The sequence below is a fragment of the Sinocyclocheilus anshuiensis genome, unplaced genomic scaffold, assembly GCF_001515605.1.
Source record: "Sinocyclocheilus anshuiensis isolate Anshui unplaced genomic scaffold, SAMN03320099.WGS_v1.1 scaffold513, whole genome shotgun sequence".
Taxonomy (NCBI): Eukaryota; Metazoa; Chordata; class Actinopteri; order Cypriniformes; family Cyprinidae; genus Sinocyclocheilus; species Sinocyclocheilus anshuiensis.
In genome coordinates this window covers 132,049-143,141 of record NW_015537972.1, presented here as the reverse complement: position 1 = coordinate 143,141, position 11,093 = coordinate 132,049, and the positions used below count along the sequence as shown (strand labels likewise).

Below are 11,093 nucleotides of genomic sequence, written 5' to 3'. Positions count from 1 at the left end.
TGTGGAGGTTTATTCCTTTTCACTGCGTCTCATATGTTTTAAATGCAATCTGTGTGATGGGCGATTCAGCTCTTTGTATTAAGCAATGCATAAATACATGATGCTGTTTTGTTCATAATCGTTTATGCAATTTACGAAATTATGTTTGATTTATGAGAGTTAATTTAGACGTAATGCACGTTTTTCTTTTTATAGACCGTTATTTCCTTTGCGTTGACAATTTAATGTGCTGCATAATTTTGCTCATTGCGCCCTTCTGTGGCTTCGGGAGACAAGCCAAAAGTTTCCTTCAGACCTATTTAATCTGCATATAAAATATTAGAAATGAGATGTTTAATTTTTATTTTGTGTTTGACTGTTAAAACAAAAAATATTTGTTGTTTGTCTCAATAAATTGGGTTAATTTAAAAAATACAGTGGTTAAATTAAAAAAAAAAAAAATTCTATTGCTTTTTGTTTTTAAAAAAGGTTATAAAAAATGTCAATAATTATTGATACCGAACGATATGAAACATTATATCGTTGATACATTTTGTAGCTATATCGCCCAGCCCTAAGGTCCACCCCTAAACCTAACTGCATAGGCCTTAAGCAGATTACATCAAAACACATAAATGAGATTTCATACAATTTCATACAAATTAGCCACCAGAATGTGAAATTACTAATTGCTATATGAGAGTGTTGCATACTCCAGCAGTTCAACAGCATCTGATATGGAGCATTAAAGACTAGTTAAAAAAAAAAAAAAAGAGTTTTTGGTATTGGTTATTATTAAGTAATACAACCTTACATGTAATTAAATAGTATGTTTACTTGTTAAGTATTTCTATATTTTAATTTGAATTATACATTTTAGTTGTTAAATATTTGTCAATAGTTAACATTTTCTCATAATTATAATTTTATTTAATTCTACCATTGCACATTGAAAATAGTTCTTCCATTTTAAAGAATGAGTTTGATGACACATTTTTATTATTATTATTTATTTTGCAGTAAACGTAGTCACATGATTTTGTGTAAATCATCAAGACCTATAGAGTGTCAAATTAATGGTGTTACATGTTAAAACATTTCATCTTCAGTTTACACAATTTGTCATTGCCATTTTTATCAATCTCACAAACCACGTGCAGAGATGAACAAGTTCAAATGCATTAAATTATTTTTAATTTACTATGTCATTGCTATATTTAAAACATGAATTAAACCGTTTTAAATGTCTATTAATGTATCCATTTTAAAAGATTTTTTTTTTTTTTACATTTTTGTTTAAATTATTAAATTGATAACTTTTTCCTTAATTCAAATTTAAGTGCCACTCCTTATATAAGGCTGAGGTTATTGGAAAAATTAATTTTCACAACTTTATATTTTAAAATTGCTGTAAAATTATATAAACCCCAAATTTATATAGATTTACATTATACGTTTTTTTTTTAGACTGTAATCACTCAAGTTTATTTCGGACGGTCAGTCGTTATTTGCGACACTACCCTTACAAAAAAATCCTGCAGGCATTCCTGAAGGATAAATCCTGCAGGACCTGCACACCTGCAAGGTCCTGTAGGATCCCACAGGATTTTCGTGATCATTTTCCTGTGGGACTCCTGCAGGAATCCCACAGGAATGCTACAGGAATACCACAGAAATCCTACAAGAATCCTACAGGAATGTTAACATTTCCGCGCTGTACACTTCCCTCCCATCCTCCACAATCTCCGATGTCAGAAGGAGGGATTGTATGTCAAGGTGGCGAATAACAGGCGTACACGTCAAGCTAATAAAAAAAAATAAAAAAAATCCATAAACCTTTTTCCATATATATATTTTTTTCTCCAAAATACACGGATTTGAACACGGGACGCCTCATGCTGAACGCGGTAAGAAATATCCCTCTACTATGTAATCAATCACTCATAATCATTCTGTTTGCATGCGCCTTAACTTTGATCACTTATATTTAATTAAATTACTGGCACACATTCATGCATTAATAGAACATCAGTTTTCCATGCGCCCCTTGACAGAGACCAAAAATACATCATTACTAGTGCCCTCGTCAAATATTTGCAGAATCGTCAGTATCCGGTAGATGGCGGTATAGTACATGTGAAAACACATTCACTTGATCGGCGCTCAACGCAATGTCGTTATATGAAACACACACACACTTGAAGTAGTTTTAATATTCTTTATTTACCTGCATGGATATATACACTGACAGCAACACATACGTTTGAGTAACACCACTTACATCAACATTTACTCTGCAATCTCACAGGGACAAATAGGCAGATCTACAATAATCTAAGGCAGAAGGGACAAAAAGAAAGACAATATAAAACACACACATGAAGACAGATTCTCATAGTAACTCATGAATCGATCTGTAATGGAACGTTTCAAGGCTGAGCAGTTGCCATAGAGCTCTTGGCACGAGGGAGCCGTCGCCACAAAAGGGGAAATTAAAAGTAGACCATCTTTTGTCATTTTCCCCCTGAGCTCCATTCTTCCACTCGGCCTTGCCGATGTCTAAAGCGCTCTCTAATCGCTCGCTCGAGTTCTCCATTTAAAAAACCAAGACAACAGACTTCAATGCAATCACAACGAGCAGAAACTGAGTGTTTAGATGCCTGGAATGACTGGTTAGTTCATAACATTTACATTTAAAATAGATGCATATATAATGTAGGTATATGTACACGCTACAAAACAACCTTCACGGATTCTTAACATTTGATTTGAACATTTCATTAACTGAGCTGGACATATTTAGGGAAGATTGATCTGATAAAATCAAGTTTTAGATTATATATAGTAGTGCAGCCCATGGGTTTTGCGTTTACAGGACCGATGCTTCCGTGCCATGGCAGATTTTGGCCAGCGTGATGCTATTATCTGTGTTAGTGTTAATGAGCGGGCTTGGAGACATTGAAGTCTACTGTGCTATAAAATTGCTGAAGTATTCAACTCTGGCTATGCCAAAGAATAATTAGGTCAGTAACCAGGGAGATTTTATAAACTTGCGAATGTGAAAAGAATGGCAACATCCTTCATCGTGGATGTATTTCAACAAGACGACAGCCACACGTAACAAATAATATGACTTGGCTGCAGCAGGGGTGGGCGGGGCCTGTAGCAATGGTGATTGATTGATTGATTGATTGACAGGCTAGTTACTCCAAAGACTGCAGCATGAGGAGCTGCTTGAGCACCTTCGTCTGGCTGGTCTCTCTGATCTCTCCTGCCAGAAACATCTCGTCCACCACTGTGTACACCTGAAACGCCAGCGCAACAGGCTTTCTATCAGTTCACAGTTAGTTTTAGAACATTTCATTCAAGAGCGTACCTTGACATGCAAAACCTCGAAATTATCAACATGATCAAAACATGCCTTCTGTCATCTGAATGATAGTTTATACTTTTTAGCACGTAAACAGACTTTTAGTACTTAAAGAAATATTGTTAGTAATAACCGTTTACTGGACTGAATCAACTTTAGGTTCACTTGATTATCCATACATTTTTTTTATTTTATTTTTTTAGAAAAACCACGTTAAAATTGAACGAATATATGATGTCAGACTTTTGAGGCATGTTTATTTGTTCATCTCAATTATTATTTTGTTGCACTGCATTATGTTTCGCCCCCACAATAAAAACTACAGAGCTTTGATCATAAACTAAACATTTAAATATCTTATTATAACTAAATATTAGTTATATACTATGTAAATAGTCTGTTATACTAATTTAAATTACAAGCAATCAGAATTCCACGCTTTTTTTTGGCGATATTAATATCAGCGATTGCATCGAATTGAATTTTTCTGCTCAGTTTGGGTCTCTGAATAAAGATTGTGTTTTTTGTCCTACTTACAAGAAATAAGTTCTCCATATTTTACTCAAAGCCATAAAAGCCACATGTATCAAATATGATATTTTTACATATTTTGTCTAAAGGTTAAAAAATCGGATATTTCTGACTATTATTTGATAAAGTAGGTTTTACAGGGTTAACAAAAACCAAATCTCATCAGCGTGGTGTTGGTGTGGGCCTAGTGTTGTCAAAAGACCCGGTATTTCGGTACCAAGTCGGTACTACAAAAATGAAAACGTTACGGTACCAGGTTTTTTTAAGTACCGGTGGTACCGAGTACCCGGTCAACCCGGTTCTTGAAGCGCTATTCAAAAGCTATCCTCTTCCAATGTTGCCAAGTCTGTGGTTTTCCCACGGAATTGGGCTGCTTAACACTGTTGCCGTGGGTTGAGAAACGACCCCATTAACGTGATATTTAGCCCCTGGAACTAGAATTTGACCAGGGGAACCCCGCCAAAACATGCGTATTTTATCCTCGGAATGCGATTTTTAACGGGGGACCTCCTCGAACCGCGATTGGGCGGGTTTTGTTGTGAAAACCTGGCAACCACTTCATAAAAGCAGTGGCGACTAAAAGCTGAGGTTTGTTATTTCCTGAAAAGTTATATTTTAGCTGGTGTCATTGATCTTATGTTGCATTTGGTCAGATTCAGCCCATTGCTTTACTGAAGTATATTATATTGTTCTTTTACAGCTGCAGACTGAGGAAGATCCTGAAACACACCAGCAAACCCTAAAACAGACAACCGTTTACAGATGTTTTTCAGCGGCAGCAGAACTATGACTAAACTTTTGGGTGAAACTTGTTTACTTTTTTCATACTTTTATTACTTGTGGGAAAACTTGAAACAATTTTAAATAAGTATAAAGAATGGCATTGGTTTTGTACTTTTAATTTTTGTTTAACGTTATTAATAAAAATGTTGTTCAATTAGCATGTTTTTGTGTTTTGCTTTGGTACCGAAATTGGTACCGAGAACCGTGGATTTTCACTGGTATCGGTACCGAATACTGAAATTTTGGTACCGTGACAACACTATGTGGGCCAAACTGTTCACGCAGTCGGCAGAATCAAAAATACATCAGGTAATTAGCTGAGCAGAAATCAAATGCAATTAACTCTTATTTTCTATAATTACTTATGGTTTTCCTTCAGCGGCAGCCTCTCTCTCATGCTGAATGGATGTGGATGTTCTTAATTGTATGACTGTTTTAATTATGCATAAAATACCTGTTGCATTGGAGCTGCACTGCTGCTGAAACAGAGCTAATTACATCTTTTTCTCTCACTAGTTTTTGCTGCTTGGGCCCTTTTTCAGCTCTTCTAAATATTCCTCTAACTGAAAAACCAAGCATTTACCTTAACAATAACACCTCTGATTGGTTAAGGCAAGTCATATTGAATCATACCAGTAAATTTTTTTGGAAGAAATAAATACTTTTATTTATCAAGGACACATTAAATTGATACAATGTGCCAATAAGGAAATGTATAATGTTAAAAAAAGATTTATACTGTAAATAAATGCTGTCCTTTCGCACTTCATCAAATAATCCTGAAAAGTAGGGTCGGTTGGGTATCGTTAGAAATTTTCCGGTTCCATTTAAATTAACTATTTTTTATTTTTCTTCTTCACTATTTTACCTTCATTGCATGTAGTGTTGCTGGAAGGTAGTAAGTAATGTTGAGTAATGCTAGTCCATCAATCACATGTGCTTCAAAGTTGATGTTTGTTACACTATCAATAACATTTTGCTTTTCAAGCAGGAATAAGCTGGGTGGCCAAATAGTCCCTTGAGGGCTAAGACACTTGTTCATTTCCCTAAATTAATGAAGCAGTCAGGAGATGGTGTGATGCAATGAGTGGTTTCCACATTTTTAAACATTTAAAATGCATGAAAATAAATATTTTCTATCACTTTGTTTATCACTCTTGAAATGACCTAATCTATCCCTCATACTTGCGTAACAATATCAGTCTTATTTATTTAGTGGTCCAAGTTGAAGTCAGTATGTATATTAATGACACTACGGGTGAATCTCCAGTCACTGATTGTCGTTTTGACTTTTCTGGATTACAATCTGCCATTTATTCCAGCTGCTGTGAGAAAAGGCTATAAACGATCCGTCACCTGCAGCATCCTCACGTGCAATATAGCATACTAGCTGGGACAACATCTTTATGTTTACAGACGTGACGTAATGATGCAGCTCAATGCTCGAATTTCCTGTGAAAACCTACCCGTAACACTCAAATTAGAAAACTTTATTACAAGCTTCCACTGTAAAAAATGGTATGTGCTATCTAATTAAAGATTATGGAAACAATATTACACATAATATTTTTAAGTCGTTTTTAAGGCTTGATTTTTTTAATGGAATCTACCTGAATAAATCATGTGAAATCTCCTAAATTAATTAATCTATGACACAATGAATTTAATATAATTAGTGAAATGTGCTCATTTATTTTAAGTTGATTCTCAAAAGTCTGTGATTTTGAGTGAGATATGTTTGTATTTGACTTTGAGTTATTTTGTACATTTAAAAGACTGTATTCAGCCAAACAGCTCAAGTAGGAAAATACTTGAGAAATACTGGAAAGTACTGCACTAGTACAAGCAAAGCTACTGCTCAATGAACAAGGCTTAATTTAGAGGAGTAGTATCCATAACCATAAGCTCTACTCTTCTGCACAATGGTAACGATTGCACTGTGCAATGGAACAGAAACTCTTTCAAATGTCAAACATAACTGAACATTAAACATTAATAGATGTTTCCCTTCACTCAAAAACACATAAAATAGCATTTAATTTAAAAATGTACTCTCCATATCCAGCCATATGCAAAGCATGCTGGGAACTAACAATCACCTCTAAAATAAAACTGCAAAATTGAGCTAATTCTCTTAAAATAAATAGGTAGCCTTCTTTCCTTTTTTTTTTTAGTTTAATCAGTTCCTCAATTCAAGCCCCAAAACTGCTTGTTTCCTTTAAAAAAATGAGGAAAACACATCTCTTGGTTTTATTAGTAAAAAGTCCTCAATATTTTCTACACAACACCGAATCACAATTTCTTTAATGAAATATAGGGTGTTTTCACACCTGTAGATCGATTGCTTTGTTCCAAAACCGGGGGTTAAATCGCTACAATGTTGCAATTTCATCTTGGTTCGGGTTCGCATTCACAAGGCAATATTTCCAAACGGACCAAACTTTGTTAATACAAGTCACGTGCAAGTAAACGCTCCTTTAATTGATCGGAGTGCATCTGTTTATTTTCCGGGATTCCGCTCAAAGTTGTCATCCATCAGGATATATAATATATTGTTGACAGAGTTTCTTTGCCTTCGTGCGGCACTGTTCAACTGACCGATTAAAGCCCATTTGTTTTAAGCGCTCGCTAAACACTTTATAAATTCGGTGTTTTTGTGTGTTTTGGAGAGCTGTTCGGCAATGTATCGAGCGATTGCCATGTTCACATATGCCTAAACGAACCGAACCAAGGGAGAAAACGCACCAGGTTCTGATACAAACGCTCAGGTGTGAAAACACCCTTAGAAATTGCTCACGGTTCCGGTTCTTTTCAAAAAACAGAACCGGTTCTCGGTTCCCAACCCTACTGAAAAGGTCCTATCATGGTTTCCACATTGATAATAATAATAATAAACGTTTCTTGATAAGGAAAACAGGATATTAGAATGATTTCTGAAGGATCATGTGACACTGAAGACTGGAGTAATGATGCTGAAAATTCATCTTAACATCACAGGAATAAATTGCATTTTAAAATATATTTAAACAGTTATTTTAGATTACAATAATTTGTCACATTATTTCTGTTTTTACTGTATTTTTAATCAAATAAATGCAGACTTGGTGAGCATAAGAAGCTTGAAAGTCTTCTTTCAAGAGCATAGAATTTTTTTTTTACCAACCTTTTCATACTAATACTAATAATTTTATTTTATATATATATATATATATAGAGCAAAACCTGTAAAAAAAAAAAAAAAAAAGGAAAATACAGATCTTCTCAGGATATACTTAACCACAGCAGTCTATCGTTCACCTCAAAAAGTAGGCTAAGCAGCAAAATCAGTGACGGGTAGCTGTTGACAATTTTAGGTTGTGACCCAGGCATTTGTTTGTTTTTAACCCAGTGTTGTTCAGCATAGTGGGCTGCTTTGGGCTCAAGTGATGTGGGATATGTTGGGGGAGTTGTTTACAGTAAGGGTCAGAGGAAGTCCTAGAATCCATGTCACAATGTTCACAATGTCCTGGCTGCTAGTTTCCCTCACGGCCACATTCCATTAGTATCTCAGACACGGAAAATTACACCAACAGAAGTGCTGTTCCTTCGCTCCTTTATTTATCTGGTGAGAGGTCTCGCAGAAGCTGTCTAATTATCCATGTTACATTAAAAGGTATTTAGATTGGAATCGATTATGGTAAGACTGAGCATTACACATATTCATTAAGAACAATATATTCAGTATAATTTTGTTGACAATATAAAATTACATAATGCCAGTGATTTTAATGCAGTTCTTAATTTAGTCATTTAGTTCCCTAAAGCCTGTGGCAGCGGTTCAGTTTTGTGACTGCTTATATCACATATCTCTGATTTAAAGAGGTGGTTGATTGTGATTTCACTTTTTTAACGTTAGTTAGTGTGTAACGTTGCTGTTTGAGCATAAACAATATCTGCAAAGTTGCAGCGCTGAAAGTTCAATGCAAACGGAGATATTGTCTTTTTAAAATTCTGGCAGTTTAATGCCTAGAAAAACGGCTGGTAGGGACCACAACGAGTTACTTCCCGGGTTCGTGATGTCACAAACCTAAATAAACCCTGCCCACGGGAACATGCAACAAAGGGGGCGGGGTCATGTTGCGGTGCTTTAGAGAAGAGGAAGAGAAAACTAGATGCTCTGCATCTCTCTCTCTCATTCAGATCATCAGCTCAGCTCCAACAATTAACTATTCCAATTATACACTTATTTTCACCTAGCTATGAGAAGCATTAAACATGGACACGCGTGCGGTTGCCGTACTGTATTAAAGCTTTAATCAGGATAAAACTGTATATTAAAAGCTAACAGAAGCAGTAGCATTTACAATAACAGCGTATCTAAAAGTCTGAGACAACAACAAACAAAAAACATACCATTAAGGGCCGTGCTTGCACAGATTCTGCGCGATCCTCTTCACTAATAATATCCTCTGCGTCTCAATCGGGCTCAAATTGATAAGCAATATAGAGGACGTCAGCCCATCGCGTATTTCTGAGGGAGGGGCTTCATAAAAGCAGGAAATCATCAGCGCGTTTATAGGAGAAGGGACAGAGCAGTGTAGAATAAAGGTAAATTATGTGGAAAAACAATGTTTTTTTTTATTTTTTAAACGAAGCATTAAAGGGTTAGTTCACCCAAACATTTAAATTAGCCCATAAATTACTCACCCTCAAGTCATCCTAGGTGTATATGACTTTCTTCTTTCAGACGAATCCAGTCGGAGTTATATTAAAAATTGTCTTTGATCTTTCAAGCTCTATCGTTGTACTCAGCGGGTGTTGCAGTGCTTCGGTTCAAATGACGTGAAATAAAAAGCACCCTTCCACAAAAAAAAGTGTCTCACACGGCTCCGGGGGGTGAACAAAGGCCTCCTGTAGCGAATCGATGCGTTTTTGTAAGAAAAATATCCATATTCAAAACGTAATAATCACTTGAATCTAGCTTGCGCTCACTGTTTTAAACGGAAGCAGTTCCGGGGGAATGACGTATGAGGTCAGCTTTGCGCATGCGCGGCTCAGAAGTGACGCACGCGGAAACACAGGGGAGAGATCAAAACAAAACATCTGTCAAGAATTAGAAGTACAAAACGAGGATTTGTAAAGAAGAATGTCGGAGGATTTCGATATAAGCCAAGAGGAGACTTGTTTTCCTTTGCTAAAGTAAGGAAACTTTGCTTCTTTTGATCCTGTAAACAAACGTTGGTTTTCACGAGACGCACCGGCGCATGCGCAACGCTGACCTCATACGTCATGCTCCCTGAACTGCTTCTGTGTACAACTGCTGGCGCGAGCTAGATTCAAGTGATTATTACGTTTGAATATGGATATTTTTCTTACAAAAACGCATCGATTCGCTACAGGAGGCCTTTGTTCACCCCCCGGAGCCGTGTGAGACACTTTTTTTTGTGGAAGGGTGCTTTTTATTTCACGTCATTTGAACCGAAGCACTGCAACACCCGCTGAGTACAACGATAGAGCTTGAAAGATCAAATACAATTTTTAATATAACTCCGACTGGATTCGTCTGAAAGAAGAAAGTCATATACACCTAGGATGACTTGAGGGTGAGTAATTTATGGGCTAATTTAAATTTTTGGGTGAACTAACCCTTTAACATGTTAGACTGCACCCCATAAACAGTCAACCACCCCTTTAAATATCAATTGCAAAAACTATAAAGCTGGAAAATTAGATACATTTCAAATGATTCAATGATCAGTGTCATCACGTTCCCTGTGTAGCATTTTAAATGCTTTAAAATCTTCTAGATAATATACAGATAAATATTGCCGTGTTTATGATGTACTGGGACACATAAATAAAATGATTCTCCCTTGTTTCCATTTAATAGAAATAAAAGCGTGGAAAACATGCTTGATTGCTCTCAATTTTTCTATTTTTAACATACTTTAAGCATTTTGAATCTGCTTGATAACGGTGTCTGTTTGGTCAAAATAACGATTCTTCTTATTGGAGGTTTGGGGGGTGAATTACTCTTAAAGCTATTTCAGAGCAAATATATAAATATCAAGATATATCGCCCATACCCAATCTTACAGTATTTCTTTTAATGAATAAGAGCTTATGCTGATATTTGCGTTATTTGAGGAAGAACAAGCAGGCAATCCTTTTAAAAACCAATGCAAAGCACATTTATCATGCTGAACATTAAAGACCTTCATTAAAGTTAATCTCCTGACGTTTCAAAGCTAACAGCCCACACTTCCCTTAAAAGTCAGCATATCTCATTTTGATTTACGGTTAATAAAAGTGCATATAAGAGAGGTTTTTAATTATGGATTCTGTGCAGCGTAATCAATTTAGTACTCAGGATGCATGCTGATTACACCATTTAGCTGCTCAAGTGAATGCAGAACACATTAGATAATGATGTTATTTGGTGGGAGCTGAA

General features: G+C 35.8%; 1 protein-coding gene across 1 annotated transcript in view; it reads right to left on the bottom strand.

Annotated features, from left to right (window-relative positions):
• Positions 1-3,182: 3,182 nt before the first annotated feature.
• The window catches only part of LOC107670576 (AP-2 complex subunit sigma-like), an 11,875-nt gene continuing 3,964 nt past the window's right edge, over positions 3,183-11,093 (bottom strand). The window contains exon 4 of the mRNA XM_016463215.1: positions 3,183-3,284. Coding sequence (XP_016318701.1) covers positions 3,183-3,284 — 102 coding nt within the window. The remainder of the gene's footprint in view (positions 3,285-11,093) is intronic.